At 44.6% G+C, this 27,287-nt stretch overlaps 1 protein-coding gene across 3 annotated transcripts in view; it reads left to right on the top strand.

The window, feature by feature from the left end:
* The first annotated feature begins 971 nt into the window (after positions 1-971).
* ASB9 (ankyrin repeat and SOCS box containing 9) overlaps positions 972-27,287 on the top strand; it is a 34,472-nt gene continuing 8,156 nt past the window's right edge. For 2 of the 3 annotated variants that reach the window (XM_024744119.1, XM_024744118.1), the window contains exons 1-6: positions 972-1,090; positions 8,965-9,044; positions 18,876-18,983; positions 22,491-22,641; positions 24,566-24,700; positions 26,160-26,351. In XM_024744119.1, coding sequence (XP_024599887.1) covers positions 997-1,090; positions 8,965-9,044; positions 18,876-18,983; positions 22,491-22,641; positions 24,566-24,700; positions 26,160-26,351 — 760 coding nt within the window. In that variant the 5' untranslated portion in view covers positions 972-996. Of the gene's footprint in view, positions 1,091-8,964; positions 9,045-18,875; positions 18,984-22,490; positions 22,642-24,565; positions 24,701-26,159; positions 26,418-27,287 lie in introns of all 3 variants that reach the window. The other variant, XM_024744120.1, reaches the window with a different exon arrangement.

Below are 27,287 nucleotides of genomic sequence, written 5' to 3' on the forward strand. Positions count from 1 at the left end.
CTGAATAGGGAAGAAAAATCCCTTTCTACCTGGAAGAGAGGAGCTGGGTGCGGGGAGGAGGGGGGTAGTCCGGGGGTGGCCATCAGCCTGAACCAGCACCAAGTGGTGCGGGGAAACAGGGTTTATCTGAAAACACACAGACAAAACCCCAAATGTTCTGTAAAGGCAAATAGGCGGAACCTTCACAAAGTAAAACCTTTTATAACGAATCATTGAAAGATAGCAGCTCTCCTCCAGCGCTCCCTGCCACCCGGCAATCCATTTTTGTTTTTGCGATAGCAACCCCGAATTATTTTGGAGGAGGGTGAGCGGGACATTTAGCGCAACCCTGGCAGTCAGAGGAAGAAAATAGAAGTTCTTTCCAAACGTGCATTTCTGTAACATATAGAGACCTTTTCCTATAAGCAACTCCCGGAACAATTGAAACCACATGTGCGGATGGCCAGGGCGTGCTCTGTAAGTTGCTGTGCAAGCAGTTCGGCAGGGCTGCAGCAAAACCAGCTTTCTCAGCTCCTGGGTTCCGGGGCTTGTCTCAACAGCAAGAAACCCCCAAACAACAACCGGATCCCAGCAGGGGGAACAACGTTGCAGCAGACCAGTGCTTTCCTCCCCGCCCCCGCACACCCCAACCCTGGGCTCTCCCAAAGTTACATACTGTGTTTCCTTCCTGAGGAACCTCAAGGCTTCCTCCCTGATTGGTCTCAGTTTTGGAAAGGACGTGACATCAGCAACTTTGCAGACTTGGGGCTGGGGGGCTGCTGTGGGCTTTGGGCAGCCTCTAGCCAGTTAGGTGGAGAGAGAGCGTGTGTGTACGTGTGTGTGTCTGACCACAGGTAGTATTCAGATCACCCTGCCCTGTTCTGTTCTCTGCCATCTGACCAGGACGGTGCTGCCCAGCCAGTCAAAGTCCTGGAATTTCCCAGGAGCTGGGGGAGCATGGAATTTGGACTTTTCCTGAACAACTGAAGCGGAGCTTGCCCAGCCCAGGAGAGCACCATGGATGGTGAACCGCGGGGCAGCAACGGCAGCAAGCCCCCGAGGCTGGGAGACTCTCCGGACGTCAGGCTCCTTTCCAACCCATTGATGGGGGGTGAGTCTAGGGGCTGGGGAGTCAGCCTGCTGGGGAGGTCGGTTAACGTGCTTAGGAGAGAGGAGAGAAAAGGGTGGGGCAATTTCAGTGACTCCATCTGAGACGTGGCCACGGGGCAGTAACTGGACAGATGTCCACGGCTTGCTGGGATCTGTCTTTCACACGGTTGTTCAAAAATGTGTACACCTCTTTCCGCAGGGTCCTGTGGACCATACCAAGTCAATGATCACCATTTACTCTCCAGGAAAAACTTCAGCTCCAAAGAATTATTCTTTGTGGGTCAAATGTATCATTTACATTACAGTTATTTCTAAATAGGAACATCTTTATTGCTAAAACATTTATTAAAAGGTCTTAGGTATTTGGCATTTAGGTGGGGCTGGGTTTATAAATGATGTTCGAACATTGAGCACTGATTGATTCACTTTAAAAGGAGCCTTTTAAACTTCGGGGAAGTGTCGAACAGGTATGATTCTCACCTGTCTCGTGGTATCTTTGCTAATGTATAGAGCCTCACGCCTCCGGGAAACTGTCATTTCCTCTGAGCACTTAGCAGGTACCTGCTGACTGAAAGGATTGTGAAAAAATGGGTCTAGGCATTAGAGGAGAGATGATTACAGTCAGCGGTCAAAGGGACAAAAAGCAGGGACTCTGCAGTCAGCTAGGACTTACTACTCTCCTACTGTTTAGGTGTTGAAGGGGGAAAAGACAGAAGAAATAAAATACAAAATGCCTTCTCTCGGGCTTCCCTGGTGGCGCAGTGGTCGAGATTGTGCCTGCCGATGCGGGGGACGCGGGTTCGTGCCCCGGTCCGGGAAGATCCCACACGCCGCGGAGCGGCTGGGCCCGTGAGCCATGGCCGCTGAGTCTGCGCGTCCGGAGCCTGTGCTCCGCAACGGGAGAGGCCACGACAGTGAGAGCCCCGCGTACCGGCAGAACAAAAACAAAAACAAAATGCCTTCTCTCTGGCTCACTGAGCAGACAAGACTGCTCATTTATTCCTTCGTTTATCCACTTTGGCTCGTAAAATGAGCAGAGTCCTCAACAGCGAGTAGGATTTGGATCTCCAGAGGCATTCCTGGAGTCATCAGAGATATTGAGCGTGAACTTGGAGCAGCAGAAGGCAGAGTGGCACCAAATTTAACTTTAAAAAAGGGATTTGATAAATACATTTTTAAAGCAGCAAACCAATCAATACGGGGAAGAATCAGTAATGTGGTTGACTTCTCCATGATTATTTTAGTGCGGAGTAGTTTTATGTTTATTTTTATTTTGGCCTGAGAGAGGGGCGCCAGCCGCTTTTCACCGTTTACGGCTTCGAAAGGTCCTAATCCAACCCTGGTTAGGGCTGGGTGGGTGGGCGGCGGCAGCCGGGCATATATTGGGGTGGCCATAAAGTTCGTTCGGACCTTTCCATACGATCTTATGGAAAAACCTAAACGAACAGTTTGGCCAACCCAGTATATAGCGGACAGTCACAACTGGAGTGCAGTGTCTTGGCCAGTCTAGTGAGAACAAGTTGGGAGAGATGGAACCCGAAAATGAAGCTTCAGAAGCTAAGTGGAGGAGTTTAGCCTTCATGAGCCAGGCAGTTGGGAGCCACTGTTGGTTCTGGAGCGGAGACTTGGCCATAATGAAGACTGTAAGTAGTTAATCTGGTAGCCACATTCAGGATGGATTACGGAGGATTTACGAGATATTCTTGCACTAATCCACTGCTTCTCCAACTCGGATACATCAGCATCACCTGGATGGATTGTTAAACTGCAGCTGGCTGAGCCCCACCCCTTCTGATGCTAGGTCTGGGCGAGGCCTGGGAATCTGTATAACACGCTCCCGGGTGATGCGGATGGTGCCGGTTGGGGACCACACTTTGAGAACCACTGCATGAAGCTGACATCTGGATCAAGCCTCAGAAATGACAGGGAAAGGGAAAATATGGGTGATAATTTCAAAGGAAAGAGAAATCAAGCTATGTTGCTTGATTAAATATTGGGGCTAAACGAGAGAAGGTGGCCCAATGTGCAAAGTTTTCAAATGTCAGATCAGAGGGCTACACGAGAGAGAAGTTGGGAAGGGGAGCTGGCTTGCGGGCAGAGTGAGGGAGAGAGGAGGAGGACTTCTGTTTTGAACATGAAAGTGCCCAGGGCCCAGCATGATGGGTGGGACACCGGCTGGGGAATGAATACGGGTTGGGAATCACACCTCGGGCTGTTCTGCAGAGGGGCTGGGCTGAAATCCTGGAGAAGGAGACATTGTCTGATGGCTGATTTATGAGAGCCAAGGATGGAGCCCTGGGACGGGCCTCCAGTTGAGGACGTAGGACCAGTAAGTTGGACAGAGAAGCAAGAAGAGACTCAGATGCTGTCATTTCACAGGGACTAAAGGAAGAGAAGTTTTCCAAGAAGCAGGAGTCACAAGGGTGGGTGCCAGGACCCTACCGCTCTCCCAAGTCCTTCTTCTCTACATCTGACCCGCAAACTCCTGCATCCTTCCTTCCACCCGGCCAAGCCGCTGCCCCCATAGAGCCCTCCCAGGCTTCCTGCCCCTCCTTACCCAAGTGGAGGCTCTCTCTCCCTACTGTGTGTCAGTCCTGCCCCTTGGGCAGAACCTCACTGATAGCTGGATTGCCTTTGTTTATGCTTTAGGAGGCTCGCCCTCGGTGAAGTGTGGAATGTGAAACACTCAGAGTGTTTCTGGATGGCGCTGACAGGAAACTCAGCTCAGGTGAAGCATATGCCCTGGCACAGGGCCAGGGCCAGGGGCAAGCCAGGGCCCAGGTGTGGTTGCTCTTGGGGAACTTTGCTGCTCCCACCCGCACTTGCAGGCTTTTCTTTGCCTCCCTCTTCGGAGGAAGGGTGGAAAGGGTATGACAATGGCAACCAACTCTTTATAAACTGTAATTTTTTTTTGCGGTACGCGGGCCTCTCACTGTTGTGGCCTCTCCCATTGCGGAGCACAGGCTCCGGACGCGCAGGCTCAGCGGCCATGGCTCACGGGCCCAGCCGCTCCGTGGCATGTGGGATCTTCCCGAACCGGGGCACGAACCCGTGTCCCTTGCATCGGCAGGCGGACTCTCAACCACTGCGCCACGAGGGAAGCCCCCAACTCTTTATAGAGATTTAATTCTTGACTCTTCTGCCCAAGGAGCAGGAAAAGAATGTCTTTGTTTTCCTGAAAATACCTTGTTATGGATTGAATTGTGTCCCCCCCCCACCACCAAAAGACAGGCTGAAGTCCTAACCCCCAGTACCTCAGGGTGCCACCTGATTGGAAATAGAGTCATTGCAGGTGTAATTAGTTAAGATGAGGCCCTAGTGGAGTAGGAGGGTCCCTTAATCCAATGACCGGTCCTTATAAGAAGAGGAGAAGAGGCACACAGGGAGAATGCCATGCGATGACAGAGGCAGAGATTGGAAGGATGCATCTGATAAGCCAAGAAACAGCAAAGATGGACACCCACCACCAGCAGAGGTTAGGAAGGATTCGTCCCTAGAGGCTTTGGAAAGAGCCTGGCCCCGATGACACCTCCATTTCAGACTTCTAGCCTTCAGAACTGTGAGACAATGAATTTCTACTGTTTTCAGCCACCCGGGTTGTGGTACCTTGTTATGGCAGCCCTAGGAAACTAATTCACACCTAGTCAGAGAAACTTTGGGAAATACATTGAAGGATAAACTCACAATCTCCCGTAATCACACTGAGTTCTTGTTTTTAGTGTCTCTCCTTCAGGTTTTTGCCTGCAGGCTCACACCTGTAGGGAGATCTTCTTCACAAAATTGAGCCCACCCTGTAGCGAGTATTCACATTTAAACAGAAGACGGGCAAGAACAGGCATGGAAAGGAAATCATTTCATTCTCTTAGGGTGGATTTTTACAAGTGGAGAAAGCATTGCAGTAGACAGGACCAATGTGCCCAACAGTTTCCTCAATGGACCTTTCTATTTATCTGTTTGCGACTGTGAGCCTCTGTTTCTCTTCCTCCTTTTTACATTTGTCCTGGAATCCAACCAACACTATAATTGTTCACACAGTACCCAGATCCTCTTTCCGATGTTGGAGAGGATCTCCACTGAACCCACCCCATCACGTCCCAAAGACTGAAAGCAAGTGTTCCAACACTCTCAGAGCAACCCAACCTCTCTTCTCCCCTCCTTGACCTTGCAAAATGTTTCCCAGCATCCACTGCAGGCTCTTGGAGCTTCGTGAATAGCTCTTTGCAGAATGTACCGATTAGTGCCTTTAAAATCTCTTCTGAAATAATGGACATTTAAAAAGTCATTCCAGAAATTTCAATAAAAATGAAACGGCACCCTTCCTAACGTGCTGCACGGTTTGATGGAGACTCAGTGTAAAAGAAATGTAAGTTAAATGGCACTGATTGGAGGACTTGTGGGGTCGTTTCCTTAGGAGAGCTCCCTGCCCCATGTTAACCATGAGCTACACTAATGGATCTGTGGCACTGCCCATGACCCCCATTTGGCATCTGTTTCTCGGCAGTAAAACCAATGGATCTTGGTTCAAAAAGTACTGCGGAAGAATCCTTAACATGTACCAAGCGCTTGGATGATGTGTTGTATAGATATAATGGCCCTTGAGTTTCAAAGACTTCATTGGGGTCAGTGGAAAAGGGCATGTGACCTTGAGTTTTCCCTTCATCCATAGCCTCCTTCTATGAGCAGCGTCCATGTTCTGGCAGGAGCAGGTCCCCTTTTCTGCTTATTCTGTTCCCTCCAGTTGTCAGCAGGAAGGCAGACAAAGCTGCTTTGGGGTTTAATTGCTCATGTGTTGAGCTTGTAGCTCACTGCCTGCTTGTGATGTGGGCTCTGGAAACCCTTGGAGAAACATCTCCTGGATATCTCGTCAGTGTTTTCAAGAGCCAAAGAGAGTGTGTGGATTAATCCATGTTGCAAATTATGGCGTTCGCTAAATGAGCTATATATAAAGTTCACGCTCTCCGTGCTAGAAAAATGTCAACCTTTCACAGTTTAAAGTCTTTAGATAATCACTCAAGTGTTCAGAGACCAGCTGAGGCTCAAGTCTTTGTATAAATTTGAGATGACTTTTGGCTTTAGAAGCACCTAAGCTTTTCTTCTGGCCTGGAGTATTGGCAAGCTATGATATATTCACCAAATCCTAGCCTGAAAGGGCTTTCAATTAGGAAAGGAAGTCTCGTACTGCTGATGGAATATAAAGTGGTACAGCTGCTTTGGAAATAGTCTGGCGGTTTCTCAAAAGGCTAAACACTGGGTTACCATGTCGTACAGCAATTCCACTCCTAGGTGTCTACCCAAGAGAACTGAAGACATACAGCCACTCAAACTTGTACACGCAAATCAGAGCAGCATTATTAATAACAGCCAAGAAGTGGAAACACCACAAATGTCTATGAACTTTTTGGTCTATCTGTACAAATATTTGGCCATAAAAAGGAATGAAATACTGATACGTACTGCAGTGTGGTGAACCTTGAAGCATTACACTCAGTGAAAGGAGCCAGTCACAAAGGACCACATATTGTATGATTCCATTTGTGTGAAAAGGCCAGAATAGGCAAATCCATAGGGATGGAAGGTAGAATAATGGTTGCCAGGGGTTGGGGGAAGTGGAAATGGGGGGGGGGGGACAGCTGGCGGGCAAGGGGTTTCTTTCTGGGATGATGAAAATGTTCTAAAATTGATTGTGATGATGGATGTACAACTGTGAAATCTACTGAAAACCATTGAGTTGTACACTTGAAGGAGGCGAATTGTGTAGTATGTGAATGATAAATCATTAAAGCTGGTAGCCACCCACCACGTGTCCCAGGACAATATCCTATGCTTCTCGAAGACACAGGCCATCTCTGCTTTGTAAATACTATGTCCTAATGCATGAGTGCAAAAACCTCAGGTAGTCTTTTTTTTCTCTCTCTCTTGGAGAAGTACATAATTCTTTATTTACTCTAAATAGAAGGAGTCATGTTTCCATGATGAATGCATGGAAAGCAAAGCCCATTTTGGTCTACACTTGATAAGATAATTGCATCGCTTTTATGAAATCTAAACAGAGTTAACAACTTAGGGCCCAAATTACCTGCCCGGCTGTCAGCTCTAATTATCTGAGGTAGCTTTCACAAAGGTTGAGTGTGGCAGCGATACTTCTTAGCAGCTGAGCACTTGGCTGGAAAAAATGGCTTAATCATCACACACATGATTTTCAAGCCCTTTCCCAGCGTTTGGTTCTTCTCACTCAGGATTTCTTCGTGTGGATGGTAGTGTGCCTTAACACCAACACGGTAGAATCAGTTGTCCTTTTCATTCTAATTTGGAGATCAATCTTCCATAGCTGCTGTTTGGATTGTAGGCTCCAAGCCCTAGAAGCAGCAGTATTTTTCCTGAAAGCACTAGGGCCCTCAGAGAATACTGTGAGGACACTAATTTTCTATTGAGCATCAGGTTTTGGAGGTTAGAAGAAGCCATTTCACTGAAGGCACCTCGAGCATGTTGGTGAGCCCAGGAGGGAAGCCTTGGAAGGGCAGCGTGTAGGCAGGCTCGTTCAGCTTGTTCTTCTCTACTGAATGCCTCATGAATCCATCTGGAAGGATGGTAATCTGCTCACTGGGACAGGTTTTCTGGGACACTGATAGCTCCAGGTGGCAGGCCCACGTCGGCCAACACGTGTTAAGTCCAAAGCATTCTAGCGTCCTCCTTGATGGGCTGGCGTTGGCCAGGCTTTAGAAACTTACCCTGGTTCTCCAGGTCTTCTGGGCTTTTAGGAGATACCAGTTCGTCTACGAGGCATGACTGGTATCGGACCATCCTGCCTCGTTTGTGTGTAGTGTGTTTACTTGAGCAGAGGCAGAGCTGGAGCTGCAGCTCAGACCAGCCTCCTCACGTTCTGACTTCCTGCCTTTGTTTGTTCTAGAAACCAGACGCAGCTGGAGATGAGAAAAATTCAGGTCTGCGCCGCAGTCAGTTGACATCCAGTCAGTTAGAAAGAGAGGAGAGCATTTAACGTGTTGGGATGGGTTTTACAAGCTTCCTTCCTAAGAAAGTGTATTCTTTCCAAATGGTTGGAGAAGACGTTTGCTGTTTTTTAAATAACAATGACTGGGGGGTCTAATCAAGACTCTCTGGTTATCGTTAGGTCAGGATAATAATAGTAGCTAATAGGGGTTGAGCCATAGGTAAGAATATTGCTGTCCTGACTTTACAGGGAAGGAAACTGAAGCTCGGGGTCTGCCCAGGGACCCACAGCTCAGAAGAAGTCAAGCGGTTCTGAATTCACAGCTTTCTCTTAATCACATTGGCGCATTGCCTTTGGGAGTAAATCACGTCCCTGTTACAAGGTCAGACTGAGCCCTGATTTGTGCTTGATATGGGGACGGGAGGTAATCCATAAATATGGTTCTGTTTAGATTTGATTCCAAACCTAATGGCGTATGTAATGACACGATTACTACTATTAGTATATGGCACTGTTTGCTGAGATGCCAGAGTCTGTATTTCGCACAGGCAACTAGACTGGCAACCACCGCTTAACGCACTAATGCTGGTAATTACCGAAGCTCTCGTTTAACTAAATGGACCATTTGCCTTTGAAACCAGCGTCTAAATGGAAGTACAGTAATCTGTCATCCCAGTCCACCACTTTGTCCTCAGTTTGGACACTGGCTGTAGTTATTTCTTTAGCTAGCTAGACATTTCAAATAAACGGTGTTCAAAAAACATCTATAGAGGGGAGAGATTCTGAAGTCCTGGTGGAGTTTTGGTTGATTGACTCCAATGTCTCCCTCCAGTAAGACCGGTTAGACTCTACTGATGGGCAAGGATGAGCCTCTGGGTCTAAAGTGCGTTAGCAGGATGTCACCTCCTCCTCCCTTTTCCGTACAGATACTGTGTCTGATTGGTCTCCTGTGCATGAAGCAGCCATTCATGGACGTCTGCTGTCTTTGAGGAACCTCATCAGCCAGGTAAGTTAGTTTTTTGGGAAAAAAAGATGAATACTGGGCTTCCCTGGTGGCGCAGTGGCTGAGAGTCCACCTGCCAATGCAGGGGATGCGGGTTCGTTCCCCTGTCCGGGAAGATCCCACATGCCGCGGAGCGGCTGGGCCCGTGAGCCATGGCCGCTGAGCCTGCGCGTCCGGAGCCTGTGCTATAGGATATAAATTTCCTCTTTAGCAGAAGGAGATGAATCGTGTCCTGTGTCCTTCTTTATTTGCAGGCTGACATAATACTAGAGTTTGGTACAATTCTACGCACAGAATAGATTCTATACTAAATATCTATTGAATGAATAGCGGGCAAATTAGTGCATTCAAGTTGCTGTCACTTTATTCAATAGACTATGTTCTTGAAAAATTATCATGTAAAACAGTGGTTTTCAGCTGGGGCAGTTTTGCCCCAAAGGGGACATTTGACAATGTCTGGAGACATTTTGGGTTGTCACGACTGGAAGCAGGAGCAGGGATGAGGCGGGGTGGTGGTGATACTGGCATCTAGTAGCTAGAGACTAAGGAAGTAATTAAACATCTGACACTGCACAGGGCCGCTCTCCACATTAAAAAATTATCCAGCCCTGAACGTCAGTAGTGCTGAAAGAGGTTGAAAACCTCTCATGTAAAATAAATGCTTGAAAATGTCTTTTAAAATATGACGTCGGGCTTCCCTGGTGGCGCAGTGGTTGAGAGTCCGCCTGCCGATGCAGGGGACGCGGGTTAGTGCCCCGTTCCGGGAAGATCCCACGTGCCGCGGAGCGGCTGGGCCCGTGAGCCATGGCCGCTGAGCCTGCGCGTCCGGAGCCTGTGCTCCGCAAAGGGAGAGGCCACAACAGTGAGAGGCCCGCGTACCGCAAAAAAAAAAAAACAAAAACAAAAAACAAAAAAAACGACATCGTATAATTTCAAAGACTTGTTCAGTTCTGTTGAATCTCCAGTAGAAATGGCTCTGCCCAGTTTCATATTAGTGTCTCTGCTTCTAGGGTGTCATTTCAAGTACACATTAATTTGAGTTTTGATGGTTTGGAATTATTGGGAACTTAAGCAAAGGCGCTTTTAAGAAAGCGGTTTCAATCGCCATTCAAAATTCCAGTAAAGTTTTTATTCATAGTGTTTTGTTCTCTGAAGAGACAATATGGACCTTTTAGGTTAGAAGCTCTTGGCCCTTTCATGGACCCCTTTGATAGTCTGGCAAAGTCTATGGACCCCTTCTCAGACTAATGTTTTAAATGCATAAAACACAATATAGAGGAACTCTATAAACAAATGTGTGACATTGTAATATATGAACTTCTTTATTAATGCATTCCATAAGAAGATTTAGTGGTGATTCTAATTGCTACCATAATTTCTAAGTAGGATGAATGTATATTTTGAGATATTTTAGATATCTGCAATATTCATACTGCAATTAAAAATATCTGAGATTCCTCTCTGTGATAGCCCTATATACTGCTGTTACTACTGTGGTTTGTGATCTAAATTCACAATCACAAGACATGATAAAGCTCAGGTGGTAGTTCGTGGAAATGTGCTTTGAAAAAATTCCAATTTCACGGACCTATATAGACTAAGAAATCCTCCCATGAGAAAACAGTTTCTAAAGACGATTTTCAGACTACTCTAAGCCACTATCTTAAGCTGTTTTTGGTAGCAGCAGCCTCTTATAAATAGAAATACAGATAGTAACACGTAACTCTAGCTAAATGAAGTTAAGCTGCTTCTCAGATAAAATGAAACATTTACCTTTTTTTGATACGGTGAAAAATGATCATTGCAGCTTTTATATATGACTTATTAAATTGGACTGATATTCATTTATGTTTAGTATTTACGTGTTTACTGAATATCAGCTGGAATCATGTCTTTATCTAAGCTCTTTTGCATTATTTAAGCAAGTTATTTTCTTGGAACCTCAATTTCTGCCTTTATAAAATGAGTGTTCCAATACCTACCTGTATTAGTCAGATCTTGCTGTGTAACAAAACACCCCAAACTCAGTGGCATAATACAATTAACATTTATTTCTTGCTAATGAGACTTTGGATCAGCTGATCTGGACTGAGCTTGGCTCCAAGCTGTGGGTTGGGTACAGCTCTGCTGCACACGCCTCCCATCCTTTTTTCACCAGTAGCTACCTGAGGAATTTTCTCCTCGTGGCAAAAGGCTGACGCGTAGCAGGGCAAGCTCAACCATGAAAGAATACTTCCAGTCTGCTTATGTCACATCTGCTAACACTCCATTGGTCAGAGCAAGTCAGATGACCAGGTCCAAATTCAAGGATCAAGGAAGTATCGATACATTTTGTCAACTATGAGGTCATGGCAAGGGTGAGAATGTATTACACTGCTACAGGAGAGTGAAGAATTGAGACCAAAAATTCAATCTGTTATGTTACCTTGTATGAGTTTGAGAGAATTAACTAAGGTGACATTGTGTAAATTACCTGCTCCAGTTACTCCTCATAAATGAGGAGTATCTATTTTCTTATTACAATCTACATAGCGCTTCAGGTAATCAAAGCATACTCAAAAACGCTCCTGCTAAACTAAACAAACATATTTTAGTAAGGCGAGTAAGACCAAGCATTCAAACGGCTATAACAAAGAGAAAAGAAAATTACAAAAAATAATTCTCACTTGGTCCAAGAAGGGAGAAACTGAAACTGTAGCTAATTATTCTTTACCGAGACTTCACACTAAAATAATGTGAGATTTAAAAAAAAATAACAGTGCCTGGGCTTCACTGTAGGTATTCTGATTTAGCCTAGGGCAGGCTTCATGCATTGGTATTTTTTAAGCTCCTGTAGGACCAGTACATTCAGGGATTTTTTAAAAAATAAATTTACTTGTTTTACTTATTTCTAGCTGCATTGCGTCTTCATTGCTGTGCACAGGCTTTCTCTAGTTGCGGCGAGCGGGGGCTACTCTTCGTTGCGGTGCGTGGGCTTCTCCTTGCGGTGGCTTCTCTTGTTGCAGAGCACGGGCTCCAGGCACGCGGGCTCAGTAGTTGTGGCGCACGGGCTTAGTTGCTCTGCGGCATGTGGGATCTTCCCAGACCAGGGCTTGAGCCCGTGTCCCCTGCAATGGCAGACAGATTCTTAACCACTGCGCCACCAGGGAAGCCGAGGAGTTTTTTAAAAAAGGCCATTGAGAATCTGCCTGCCGATGCAGGGGACACGGGTTCGAGCCCCGGTCCAGGAAGATCCCACATGCCGCGGGGCGACTAGACCCGTGAGCCACAACTACTGAGCCTGCGCGTCTGGAGCCTGTGCTCCGCAACAAGAGAGGCCGCGATAGTGACGGGCCCGCACCCCGCGATGAAGAGTGGCCCCCGCTTGCCACAACTAGAGAAAGCCCTCGCACAGAAATGAAGACCCAACACAGCAAAAATAAATAAATTAATTAATAAACTCCTACCCCCAACATCTTCTTAAAAAAAAAAAAGAGTATGTGGAAAGGAACAAAAAGACTGATAGGTTGGATTTGATTAAAGTTAAGGACTTGTTCATCAGAGGTAGTATTTTTGAAAGCAATGAGTCAAGCCACACATGAGAAAATATTTGTGCTATATATATATATCTCACAAAGAACTCATATTCTTAGCCTAAAATCAATACAAAAAAGATTGGCAACCTAACAGAAAAATCAGCAAAAGACTTGGACTGGTACTTCATAAAAGGGGATATTCAGATGTTCAGTAAATATATCAACCTGTGCTAATAGTAATTGGAGTAATTTAAATTATGAATAAGAAATTATATTACCAGTTCCTCCCATGAGAAGGATTAAATTTGGAAAGACAGAAAACAGCAAGTGTCAGCAAGAGTGTGGAGCAACTGGAACTATCATACATTGCTGGTGGGAGTATAAATTTGTATAAACCACTTTGGGAAATTGTTAAGGAATATCTACTAAAGCTAAAAATATCTCTATGCTACAACCCCGCAGTTTCATTTCTAGGTTTATATGCAACAGATATGTATACATGTGTTCATCAAAAGACACGTACAGGTATATTCATAGCAGCCTTATTCATAACAGCAAAAAAAAAACCTTGAAAACAACCTAAGTGTCCATCAAAAGTAAGATGGATACATATATTTTGGTATATTACTCAGTGGAACCCTATACAGCAATGAAAATGGATGAATCTGAAAAAACAGGTAAGTGAAGGTAGCTGAGCAAACACAAAAATACATACTTCATGGTTCAATTAATATAACGTTCAAAACCAAGGAAAACGATTCTATGATGTTAGTATTCTATATGCCTTTGCCGATGAGAGGTGGGTAGTCATTTGGGTAGGACATACATAGGTTTCTGGTAAGTTTTTTTCCTTTCTCCCTTTACCTGTACGGTGATTACGCAGATAGATTTTCTTTGTGATGATTCACTGAGGTTTACATTAAGGATTTATGAACCTTTCTTTATATCTGTTGCACTTCAATAGTAATTTATTTTTTAAAAAGCAATGACAATTTGTTAGGCCAGCAGGAAGCAATTAAGGCATCCTTTGGGCATTTTGTGACCTTAATTTGGTACACATTAGGATCCCCTTGGGCTGGGATTGGGTAGGGGTTCCTAAAAATGCTGATGCCTGAATTCAACTACCTTTTTTTAAAAAAATGAATCTCAAAGACATTCTTCATTCTAAGTGAAGCAAGCCATACTCAAATTTTATACACTATATGATTCCATTTGTATGTCATTCTGGAAGGGACAAAAAATATAAGAACTTACTAAAATCAAGACCAGGTGATAATGAAGGTAAGATAGATGAATGAAACAGAATAGAGAGGCCAGAAAAAAAAACCACATATGGCCAAGGTCACAAATGTTTTCTTCTAAAAGTTTTCTAATTTTACATTTTACATTTATGTCTATAATCCATTTTGTTAAATTTTGTACAAGGTGTGAGGTGTTGGTCAAGATTCATGTTTTTGTTGTATATTGATGTCCCTTTGTTCTGGCACCATTGCTAAAAACTCTAACCTTTTTCTATTTAATTGCCTTTGCATCTCTGTCAACTACCTTTGATGGTACCGCCGTTGCTCTGAGACGCAGCCTGGGTATCTGGCCTTTTGTTTTTTAAAGCTCCCCTGGAGATTTGAATGCACAACCCTATAAGCCTTCCCAGTAGAGTCCCACTGCATGCAGGGGGTAAGGACTGGCTTTTCTGTTTCTTGAATAAAACGTTTTATGCTGCTCCCTGCAATCTTTAAAGAGCTAAGCCACTCTAAGGGTGTGGATACTAGGAAAGACCCTGAGCATTCTGAAACATCAGACCTTTAGGATGTGGCAGCTCATTGAAGGCTAAGTAATAAAGAATAAAAAGAAATCTCAGATAATAACTGCCTAGAAGTTACCGAGTGCTAAGCATTTTGCATACATCATTTTTTAGTCTTCATAACAATCTGTAGGGTAGGTGAAATTGTCCCCATTTTACAGATGGAAATGAGGCTTCAAGAGGGAAGTAGCTGGCGCAAGGTCACACTGCTTGTTAGGTGATGGTGCCAGCATTTGAACTCGGGAATCACTCTGCTATCCTCTCTCTGAGGTCTTAATCCTAGGTATGAAACGAAGATAGTGGTGCCATTTAGAGAATCAGGTCTGGCAAGACAAGGAGCTCCTTTCAGGGGAGCTTGGTTGGCAAAGGCTGAATTTATGTGGTGAGCTGGGTCTCTGGGTGGTTATGTCTTAGCAGGGAATTAGAAACATGTACTGGGGCTGGAGATTTGGATTTTTTATTTTTTAAAATAAATTTATTTATTTATGGCTGCATTGGGTCTTTGTTGCAGTGCATGGGCTTCTCATCGTGGTGGCTTCTCTTGTTGCAGAACGTGGGCTCTAGGTGCGCGGGCTTCAGTAGTTGTGGCACACAGGATTAGTTGCTCCGCAGCATGTGGGATCTTCCCAGACCAGGGCTCGAACCCGTGTCCCCTGCATTGGCAGGCGGATTCTTAACCACTGCGCCACCAGGGAAGTCCCAAGATTTAAATTTGAAAGCCATGTATAATATATGAGAGAAAAAGAAAAGGATTTGAGGGCAAATCCTGGAGGAAATGCCTGCATTAGGAGATGTAAGGATGAAAAGGACAGAGTTAGTGAAAGAGACAGAAAAAAAGGCAGTCAGAGGTCGGAGATAATTCCAGGTAGAACTCTGTTTTAGAAGCCAGGGCAGAGGTTTCACGAGGTCAGGATGAACATGTGGCAAATTTAGAGGTGGAAGGAGGCGGGGGACAGAGCAGTGCAAACTGGTTTCCGGAAGTCACAGGTGGTCTTTAAAAGCAGTATCAGCAGGGTTGTGTTGGTGGAAAATGAGAGAAGGGGTAAAAGTAGAGACGATGGGGATAGACTATTTTCAAAAAAAAAAAAAAAAGAAAAAGGAGGGGGCAGCAAAGGGAAGAAGCACATGGATGGATGCTTGGCAGAGGGTCAGGACTGCGGGATGGGGAGACTTTGAAAGCAAAAAGAAAGTGTATCTCGAGAGAGCAGTGGACGCATGTGAGAAGGTGGATGAAGGAATGTCACGGGTGTGGCGGGAGCTGGGGGGGCCCGGGTGCAGTCATGGGCTATTGGACTGCACTCATATATTTCTTCTTCAAAGAAAGGAGCAGTGGGAGAAAAGAAGACTGGAGGAATGCAGAGAGATTTTAGGTGTGGGGAGAAAGGGAATGCAGGAAGTTCTCACATCAGATGGCTTTGAGCTTGGTAAAGTAGGAAGGAAGTGATGTGTTCTGATGAACGTGAGTACCATAGGTGTTCATGATTTTCTTTTCTGCTGAGTGTAGAGAAGGAAGTGATAACTGTGGGAAGGACAAAGGATAAAGCCTCAGCTTCTTGTAGTCAGTTGGTTCAGCCTGGGTAGGCATATGCTTCGGGGCTGGGACAGAAAGTTGCCAGGTACTAAGCACTGTGTCACCCATGGGTGCCCTGATATTATACAACCCCAAGGACCCATCAGAAAGAGCTTCTGAATATAGGCTGAGACTAGGGACAGACAAATGATGATAGAACAATTAAAGATAAGCTATTCATTTTTTTAACTGAGAACCCACTGTAGACTGGACCCTCTCTGAAGTAATGGGTTAGAATTTACCTTATAATAGTATATGATTCAGCCTTGTCAATAATTCAAACAAAATGCCACAGTTCATTTAAAGTCATACTTGTACCTATAAATACAGTCCGCAGTTTGCAAAGGGAAACTTAATTTAAAGGAACTTCGTTGTAGTGTGAATATGTAATGAGTGGTGAACACTTCTGTACTGTGAATAATTCCTTTTTTACATTTTCATTTACCTGGATTTATGTATAAGCACCTAGATGATGATTTAGAAATGGCAGCGGTGACTGCGGTTAACAGAACACAATAAAGAATTCCTTTAAAGGACAGTCTTCTTTCAGCTCAGGATCTGTCGCACAGAGAAAAATGCAGTTAACATTTTGCTGTGAATTTCTTGTGTACTTAGCAGTGTGTGGGGAAGAGATTGGACAAATATAGAACATTGAGAGTGGGGAAAAAAAGGGTTTGAGAACAGATCTTTGAGGGGATGCCTCTAATAAAATAATAATGACAATAATAAAACAGCAGATGCCACACTGTGAAGTCCATGGGCAGTGCTTGTGAAGGGAATAAATGCTATAATTCAAATTCTTCTCGAGTCAGAGGGTCAGTAAGCATTTATTGAATACAGATGGAATTTGAGGTTATGAAGGAAGGGAAGATACAGTCCTACCCCTCCCTGCAAACAGCAGAGCTGGGATGACAAAGTAGTATAAAGGATATTGGAATTTTTATTTTTAAGCAGATGATTTTGAGTCTCCCAGAACCCCTTTGCAGACCCACCTAAAAAGGCTCTGCGTTTGAGATCCTGTAGACTCAGGTGTATATCAAAATGCATGAGCTTGCCAGTCAGAGGGTAGAAGTCCAAAGGACAGCATGACTAGGGGGCTGACTTGTACATGCCCACAGAAGTAGAAGAATGTATGTTAGGAATGATGGTGAGTGAAGTGATTTATTGGAATGATTTTAGGCAAATTTAAACTCTTCTGGGAAGAAAACGTATAATATATTACCAAGATGTTAATTAAACTATCCATGCTCTTAATTGACATGCCCTAAGGAAAAGAACTTTTATTGTACCTGATTTCTTCCTGTTAGGGATAGAAGATATGTTCCAAGATCAGGGGGCGTCTCTGGAGCCTCTCCTGGAGCTCTTTGATGTTTGGCTTGGGTTGGGCTCGTGATCCATCTCCTGGAGAGCACATTTTCCCGGAGGATGAAGAATCCCAGGGCCTTTCAGACACTTTCTTGCTTCTTCAGCCCTAGCGTGCTAGAGTGAGAAGGTAATTGCTCCTCAGCCTCGGGACTTTCTGCCTCTCTGTCTGTGGAGGTTCACCTAATGCTTTGGCCTGTATTAGTCCAGGGCTATTGGAGTGCGCTCATATATGCCTGTACGTATATAAGAAATCCCGAACTTAGCGGCTTAATGTAACAGACATGTATTGGTTCCCAGTGTCTATGGGTCAGGAATCTAGACACAGTTTAGCTGGGTCAGGGACTCTTATGAATCTGCAGTTATAAGAGTGTGGACCAGAACTTCAGGCATCTTGAGGCTTGACTAAGGATGGACCCCAGTGCAAATTCTCTTACATGGCTGTTGGCAAGATTCAGTTATGCGCCACCGGGGAAGCCCCCTTCTGGGTTTTTTGACTGAAATCTTCAATTCCTGGCTGGCTGTTGCCTGGAGACTGCCCTAAGTTCCTTGTCATGGTCCTCATCAGAACAATGAGCCAGTAAGTGAGAGGACAAGAGAGAGTGAGAGCAAGTTGAAAGTCAGTCTTGAGTGTGTACACCTAAGAGTCACATGGCTAGGTCATAGGTATGTGTGTTATCAACTCTGATAGATACTGTCGAGCTGTTATCCTGAGTGGTTGTATTATTTTACACTCCCGCCAGCAGTATGATGGTTCCTTTTTTTGTTTCTTTTTTTACATCATTGTCAACACCTTAGTGTACTGTCAGATTTTGAGCCAGGTTAACTTTTTTTTTTAAGTTGTTGGGTTTTTATTTTTATTTTATTTTTTAATTGAAGTATAGTTGATTTACAGCATTGTGTTAATTTCTGCTATACAGCAGAGTGATTCAGTTACACATATATACATTCTTTTTCATATTCTTTTCCATTATGGTTTATCATAGGATATTGAATATAGTTCCCTGTGCTCTACAGTGGAACCTTGTTGTTTATCCATCCTATATATAATAGTTTGCATCTATTAGTCCCAAACTCCCAATCCATCCCTTCCTCAGTCCCCTCCCCCTTGGCAGCCACAAGTCTGTAATAGTTCTCTGAGTCTGTTTCTGTTTTGTAGATAAGTCCATTTGTATCATATTTTATATTCCATATATAAGTGGTATCATATGGTGTTTCTTTCTCTGTCTGACTTACTTTGCTTAGTATGCTAATCTCTGGGTCCATCCATGTTGCTGCAAATGGCATTATTTCATTCTTTTTTATGAGCCAGATTAACTATTTTTGTAAATTTTTAAATTGATGTATAATTGATTTATAATGTTGTGTTTGTTAATTTCTGCTGTACAGCAAAGTGATTCAGTTATATATATAAATATTAATATATATATACATTCTTCTTTTAATATTCTTTTCCATTATGGTTTATCATAGGTGAGCCAGGTCAACTTTTAAAAGAATTGTCTTGTACTGAATTCATGACTGAAACCCAACCCTACAGAACTGTTGCTTTGCATCCCTTACTCTGCCCATTTCCCCTCCTCCAGGGGTGGCTTGTGAACCTCGTCACGGCAGATCGTGTGTCCCCGCTCCATGAAGCCTGTCTCGGAGGTCATCCCTCCTGTGCAAACATTTTATTAAAGCATGGAGCTCAGGTAAGTGCAGCTCAAATCACACCTTAGGCACCATGACTGAAAAATGACCGTTTCTATCCCTTCTGAATACTTCCCAGCGTTTTTGATTAGCCTGATTTGAAATATGAAGGTTTTTCTTTTTCAAAAGTATTATGTCTATTAAGCTTATTTACTTTAGTGGTAGATGAAATACTGCGTTTTTAGCTAGAAAGTCATGGTCTGACTATCTATCGTTTTCTTTGACTGTCACTATTAATAAATAGCTGTTAGATTTCTGCCTTCATTTCTGTGGCTGGAAGGTAGTGACATATTGTAGAAAACACATAACATTTGTCTCCATAAGACCTGAATAATGGTTCCAGACCATCTCTACCATTTACTAACATTGGAAACTTGGACAGGTTACTTAGCCTGTAAGCTTTAGAGTCTATATGTGAGAAAAAACAAACAAACAGGGAAAATACCAAAAAAAATTATGTAGCATATTTTGTGGTATTGTGAGGATTGAGAGGGATAAGGCATGTGATTATTATTTGGAGAATGGGAATCGGGATGACATAATGAGATTCTAGAGAAGGAAGATACGAAATCATTGCATTTGAAAGCAGGGACCAGTACATCTTCCATTAACTTAAGTACCCTCTTGGTCAGGAGTGATGGGGAAATCTGATCATGAAATTCTGTATGGGTTTCTCATCTTTTCTCAACCAGTCTGTACTGAGCATTTATTATGTGCCTAACTCTAGATAAAGATTTTCAGGAACTTCTAAACTAAATGAGGAGACGACCAGATAAACAGGTAAATGGCGGCATGTAACACTAACTGCTTCAAAAGATAAACCCTGAAATCTCAGTAGCCTCATACAATAAAAGTTTATTTCTTGTTCAACTCAGAATCCAGTGTGGGTGTTCCCAGTTGGGTGGCTATTTTCCAAGGGTGATTCAAGGACGCAGGCTCCTTTCATCCTGTTGCTCCCATGTGTGCTCCATTCCAGATGGCTAGAAGGGGAAAAGACACGGAGGATTGTGAATGGAAGCTTTTTAAGGGCCAGTCTTGGCAGTGACATATGTCACTTTTGCTCATATCCCATTGGCCAGAATTCAGGCCATGTCTAACTGCCAGGGAGGTGGGCAAGTGTAGTATGCCTCCGCGCCCAAGAGAGAGGAAATGAGTTTGTTTAACGCATAGTATCTCAGCCACAGCAGGCAATTACAAAACGCTGTTTTTATCTGTTAGTTTCTTCTGTGTAACAAACCACCCTGACTTAATGACTTAAGACAGTAGCCATTTATCTCACAGTTCCTTGTGTTGTCTGGACAGCTCGTCTGGTCTGGCTGCTTCAGCTAACCTCAGCTGGGCTTACTGAGGCATTTCAGGTTAGCTGATAGATGGGCTGGGGCAGGCTACTTCATGATGACCTTGGCTGGGATGGCTGGGAGGTCTGGGGAGACAGAAGAGCTCTTCGTGGTCTCCCATCCTTTAGGAGGCGACCCGGGCCTGTTCACATGGTAGCAGGGATTCCAAGAGCAGCAAAATAGGGCAAGCTCTGTGCCTGCATCACACTTGTTAACTGTCCCATTGACCAAAGCAATTCATGTGGGCAAGCCCAGATTCAAGGATTGAAAAGATATAGTCTCCGTCTTGGGATGGGAGGAGTTACTAAGCCACTCTGCAAAGGGATATGCATCCCGGGCAGAGAATCTGTGGCCATATTTTGCAAACCACTACAATGTAATAAGTATTAATAGTAAGGGGATTGTTGGGAACACGTAGAAGTGTTCCTAACCCATTTATTTCTGATGGAGAGGGGGAGTCAAAAGATGCTTCCTACAGGAAATGATGTTACAGTTGAAACCTAAAGGACCTGTTGGAGTTAGTCAGTTCAACGGGGGGTTGGGGGAAATGATGGACTTCCCACCCCCTGGGAACAACAAACGCAAAGGCCTAGAAGTGAAAGTGGGGGCTTCAAATCGTTCCTTCAAATCATTCCTTAGAGACCTCCCTGGTGGTGCAGTGGTTAAGAATCCGCCTGCCAATGCAGGGGACACGGGTTCGAGCCCTGGTCCGGGAAGATCGCACACGCCGCGGAGCAACTAAGCCCATGCGCACAACTACTGAGCCTGCGCTCTAGAGCCCGCGAGCCACAACTACTGAGCCCGTGCGCGTATAGCCCGTGCTCCGCAACTAGAGAAGCCACCTCAGTGAGAAGCCTGTGCACCGCAACGAAGAGTAGCCCCCGCTCGCCACAACTAGAGAAAGCCCGCGTGCAGCAACGAAGACCCAACACAGCCAAAAATATATAGAATAAATAAATTTTTAAAAAACTGAAAAAAATAATTCCTTATAGCAGCAGAGTAGAGCAGGTGAGAGGGGTCAGAACACAAACAAACTTGCCGACCACGCCAAGAAAATGGGCTTTGCCCTGAGAGCAGCCGAGAGCCATAGATGAGTGCATCAAGAGGTTTATATTTTGGTTAAGAAAACTTACCCCAAACTTGGAAGCAGGCCCAGGACTAAGCAGAGGCGAGAAAGGAGCCTGGGGTGCAAACTCTAAACTCTGCTCACTCGCAGGGTGAGTTCAGCACTTTTGTAACCCTGGGAGTGAGTGTCTTCTCCTTAAACTTTGCACCCTGGACATCTTTCACGCATCACTAGTTCTGGCCTTGCGTGGAAATAGGGCATGAGAATGACGTCCCTGTCTTCACAGTATCGTCGTTTAACAGGTTCACCAAAGAATTCCTTGATAGAGGAAAATGCATCTGCATTTGGCTTTGCTCTTTGCCATTCAATTATAGCCCAAACACTGTGAAGTTAGATGTTAGCTTGTAAGTTTCGGTCTGATTTCCAGTGTTAGAAAAGATAGCCCTAACGATTATAGTTTTATGGCCGTATAGGATATTAACCAGTTTTGTATCTATTAGCAAATTTATTTCAGCATTGCATTGACTGACTATGTAAATTCTCCTTTTAGCCATCCTTGCCATTTTACTGGTTCCCTCATTAATGAATGAGCTGAATAAACTCTTTGGCTTGTGTTCACTCTATATTTGGATGAAAGTGATGTTTTTAAATTTATTTATTTATTTTTGGGTGTGTTGGGTCTTCGTTGCTGTGTATGGGCTTTCTCTAGTTGTGGCGCGCAGGGGCTATAAAACATTAACAATTTTAAAAGGTTACTCTATCTTCTGTGGGGAAGTTGGATTGGTGTGGGATGGGTCTAGGATGGCATGTTTAAAATAAGGTGATTAGTGGGAATTTCCTGGCCGTCCAGTGGTTAGGACTATGCACTCCCGCTGCAGGGGGCACGGGTTCAATCCCTGGTCTGGGAACGTTCTTGGTGCATTACATTCTATACCTCATCCGGTTTTTCACAACAACTTTGGGGAATCTGTTATTTTTTGTCCCCATTTTGTAGCTGTGGAATTTAAGGCTCAGACAAGTGAAATAATAGCTTGAAAATGGTGGAGCTTAGGTCTGAATCCAGGATACCCCACTGCCCGCCTTCATGCTGGAGCTTTTCTTTCTAGGTGAATGGTGTCACTACAGACTGGCATACTCCCTTGTTTAATGCTTGTGTCAGCGGCAGCCTGGACTGTGTGAATTTGCTTCTGCAGCATGGAGCCAGTCCCCACCCTGAGAGTGATCTGGCGTCCCCCATGCACGAAGCTGCTAAGAGAGGTAAATCTGTTGAGAATTTAAGTTTTCCACCCCCTCCTTCAAGGGACATCTTATTGTTGAAGGGAAGAGGGAAAAGGAGGTACGTGGAGCAGTTGTTCTCAATGTGTGGATCCTGGGACCAGAAGCGTCAGCCTGACCTGGCATGCAAATGCAGATTCTTGGGCCCCATTCCAGACCCAGTGAATCAGTAACTTTGGGGGTGGGGTCCAGCCATCTGTGCTTTGTTTAACAAGCCCTCCAGGTGGTTTCTGATGCACAGTAGGTTTGAGAAGAGCCCTTTTAGAACATTTGGAATACTGCTCACTGCTGTGTCTCCGGAACAGGGCCTGGCATATAGTAGACTATCCATCAGAATGTGTGGAATGACCCCATAAAGTCAAGTTATTTTATAAAACAAATTATAGTCTTCTGTTTTAAGGCCTTAAAGAATATTGTCTCAGGGCCACCTAAGTTTGCTAAGTGAAACAAACTTTCAATTTTTGGAAATATAAGATGTTATATACAGTTTGGGGTAAGTCTCCCCATCCCCATGTTTGTTGAGGTATAATTGACAAATAAGATTGTATATATTTAAGGTGTACAGTGTGATAACTTGATATACGTATACATTGTGAAAGGATAACCGTGATCAAGTTAATTAACACATCCATTGCCTCATATAGTTACCTTTTTTTTGTGGTGAGAACATTTAAGATCTATTCCCGTAGCAAATTTAAAGTACAGTGTATATATTTATTTTTATTTTTATTTTTTTTAGTGTACGCGGGCCTCTCACTGTTGTGGCCTCTCCCGTTGCGGAGCACAGGCTCCGGTCGCGCAGGCTCAGCGGCCATGGCTCACGGGCCCAGCCGCTCCGCGGCACGTGGGATCTTCCCGGACCGGGGCACGAACCCGCGTCCCCTGCATCAGCAGGCGGACTCTCAACCACTGCGCCACCAGGGAAGCCCAGTATATATATATATATATTTTTTTTCCAGTATATATATTATTAACTGTTGTCACCATGCTGTACATTAGATCCCCAGAACTTATTCATCTGGGATTATTCTTTTTGTAAAGTCACAGTTTTCCTGCTATTCTTAACTCTGAGACAAAAAATAAAATTGTAAGTTTTGCTTTTCTCTGATATTTCTCCTCCTCCTTGACATCATGATGACCGTACCTTGCCCCGAGGGCTATTTCCGCAGTGGCTTCACAAAATAGCTTCCCCTCATCTTTACAGCAGCCCCATTTGACTGGATCCACCCGTTTTATAATTATCTCCCAAAGCACTGGCATTTCTTCACGAGGAGACATGTTATCATTTTCACTGGACACATAGAGCTAAAATGGTATAACAAGATAAATGCAAAGGAGCAATGTTTCAAGTATGATGTCCTAGACCAAGGAAGAGTGATTCCGCTTTCACCAAACCTAGTTGGCCACACTGGGCCTCACTCATGCTGGATTTGGCACCTTTTTCTAAGCCTTGCCTGTGCCCACCGTGGCCTGTTTGTCCCAGGGCCTGCCCTTGGTAAGGTTGTAACTTTCCTTCCCTGTTCCACGGTCCGCTCTGTGCCCTTTCTTCTCCAGGTCCACCTTTAGTCCCTGTTGTTCCATATCTCTCCTCAGCGCTCACTTTGATTTCGGTGATCAGACTGATTACAGAGCCACCGACATTTGAAAAACGTGGCTGGCTGCTCGTTGCTTACCGTGGCTGGTAAACTCAAGTGGAGTTCCACCCAGAGCTACAGATGCCATGTTATAGTCAACCCATTAACTGGTGACAGTGTTGAAGGTCATTCCCTATTCTAAATAGAGGGAATAGCTTTTGGTCGCTGGAGAAGTTGTTGGAGAATTTAAACCCACAAAACATGGGCGAGGTGGTGTTTCCCTAGCTAAGAGAATTTGTGCGGTAACTGTTTTCTCCCACTTTGGGCTGCAGGCCACGTGGAGTGCATTGAGTCTCTTGTGGCTCATGGGGGCGACATTGACCGTAACATCAGCCACCTGGGCACACCGTTATATTTGGCTTGTGAAAATCTGCAGGTGGCCTGTGCCAAGAAGCTTCTGGAATCAGGTAAAACCAAAAGCAAAACATAACAAGGAAAGTAAATGAAAAGTAAATTAAAGGTATCTGAAAGCTCTTTCTGTTGTAGCAGAGGAAAGAGCGCGGGCAATGGAGTCGCACAGGATCAGAGTTCATATTGACTGTGTTTCCGTGGGGAATTAGTTTAAACTGTTTCAACTTTAGTTCTCTCACTTGTACTGAGAATAGTGATAATGATAATGATGATGACATCTCCCAGGATGGTCCTCAGTGATTATTAGTTTCTCCTCCCTCCCTCTGACCATTGGTATTATTAGGCCCTGAGTAACTTGCACAGCTGCTGGATTAGGGCTGAATCTTCAGATTTGGGGCCGCCTTCACAGTTCTCTTTGATTTGGAAATAGAACTTGCCCCATTTTTACTCCATTGTGAATATTATATTTTCGAAAAGTCGTAGGTCGCATCATTCTTTCTCACCTTCCTGCTGTTATCCAGCCCCTTCTTCTACACTTGGGATACCACTTCATGACCTCTTTAATTATTTGAGTCCTGGTTATTCTTTAAAAACCCAGTAATCTTGCCCTGCACTGAATGCTCTTACGGTTCCCATTGCCTTCTACTCACTTGGCAGCCATTACCATGAATTAGGAGATGGGTTCTCTCTCTCCTTCTCTCCCTCTCTTTCTTCTATTACCCTAGGTGGATTTTAAGCTCCTAGTCAGGAAAGGGCCATGTTTGGCACCCCTCACAAAGCCAAGACCAATACAAGAACAATTCAGTTAACATTTGTTGACTGGACATAGATTCCCATTTTACTAGAGGGACAGCAGCCCAGGCAAAGTCATATGTCCCCACACATCACAGCAGGAGCCAGCATCTGGACTGGGGTAGGGATTTTCTGAGAGTGTAAGGATGGAACTGGGTGGGGGTGGTCCTCGAATTCTACCTTATCCCCGAAGAGGAGGGCTTTGCCCCCTTCCCCGTGATCTTGGGATTGGCCACCCCAGTCTAGACAATGCTGCCATAATTGATTGCCCTTCACAGTCCAAATCACATGGTCCCAAGTCTCTGGTTTAAACCTCACGGCAGTTGCTCGACGTGTAAATGTGGATAATTGCCATAGGTGAGATTTCACCATCTAGCCTCACTTCCGGCCTGTACTGGCTAATATTTGGGCTCCGTTAATAGTGAATGTGCAGCTTTCATGCCACCAGGATTCTTCTTGCATGTGTCACACCTGTGTGGAGTGCTCAAAGGCAAGCTTTTCAACCTCATACGTCACAGAGCTCCCGTGGTACCTTCGGTCACATTGTCAAGTGGCATTTTCCCCATATTATTAAATGGAATCAAGTCGTCTCCTGTTTTCTCAGGAGAACTACTGTGCCTGCTATGGACGCCCTTTTGTTAGGGAATTTTGAGGTGCAGTGCTTTGAGAAGGGGGCACTTGCACTCTGCTGACTCTGACTCTGTTGTTCTCGTGACTGTTTAGGAGCGAGCGTGAACCAAGGCCGGGGGCTGGATTCCCCTCTGCACGCGGTGGCCAGGGCGTCCAGTGGGGAGCTGGCCTGCCTGCTCATGGACTTTGGAGCAGACACCCAGGCCAGGGATGCTGAAGGCCACCGTCCCTTGGAGCTGGTGCCGCCAGAGAGCCCCCTGAGCCAGCTCTTCTTGCAGAGAGAAGGTGCTTCTCCTTTGCCTGAATCTAAGCCCTAATCCATAGACTCCTGTGGGCTCTAGCAGGAGGCAGGTACTTACCGAATTCTGACTTCGGGTCTTATGAAAAAGATTGTTCTCTGCCTTCACGAAACGTGGGGAGCTGAGATAGTTTAGTATTCGGCAAGGTACAGTACTGGTTATATAATAAATAACCATCCTGCTCTTTGGCATGTTGGAGACAGGCTGTTTGGATGATCTAATGCTCATATGTGGGATAGGCCAGCTTTCAAAGAATTAAGATATTGTTTTAAAATGTTAAAGTTACCTAAGACGTGCTGTATTTAAAAAAAAATGTATTGGGGTATAGTTGGTTTACAATGTTGTGTTAGTTTCAGGTGTACGACATGCTTTATTTTTTTTTACATTTATTTTATTGAAGTATAGCTGATTTTATAATGTTACGTTTATTTCTGCTGTACAGCAAAGTGATTCACTTATACATATACATTCTTTTTCGTATTCTTTTCCGTTATGGTTTATCACAGGATACTGAATATAGTTCCCTGTGCTCTACAGTAGGACCTTGTTTATCCATTCTATATATACTAGTTTGCATCTGCTAACCCCAAACTCCCAATCCATCCCTCCCCCACCCCCCTCCCCCTTGGCAACCACAAGGCTGTTCTCTATGCCTGTGAGTCCGTTTCTGTTTTGTAGATAAGTTCACTTGTGTCATATTTTAGATTCCACATATAAGTGATATAATAGGGTATTTGTAAGCCATGCTTTAGAGAGATGCAGCAGAAGGGTCTTTGGGGTGCCCCAAAGACATGCCCCAGGATGTCTTACTGCAGTACAGATGGGCTGAACTGCTGGGCATTTGGCTTCTGGGATGGTGGGTAAGAATGCAACTCATTGAGTATTACACGGTATTACTTTCATGATGCACAGCAATCGGGAG

This window comes from Neophocaena asiaeorientalis, unplaced genomic scaffold, assembly GCF_003031525.2.
Source record: "Neophocaena asiaeorientalis asiaeorientalis breed wild unplaced genomic scaffold, Neophocaena_asiaeorientalis_V1.1 scaffold882, whole genome shotgun sequence".
NCBI classification, from domain to species: Eukaryota; Metazoa; Chordata; class Mammalia; order Artiodactyla; family Phocoenidae; genus Neophocaena; species Neophocaena asiaeorientalis.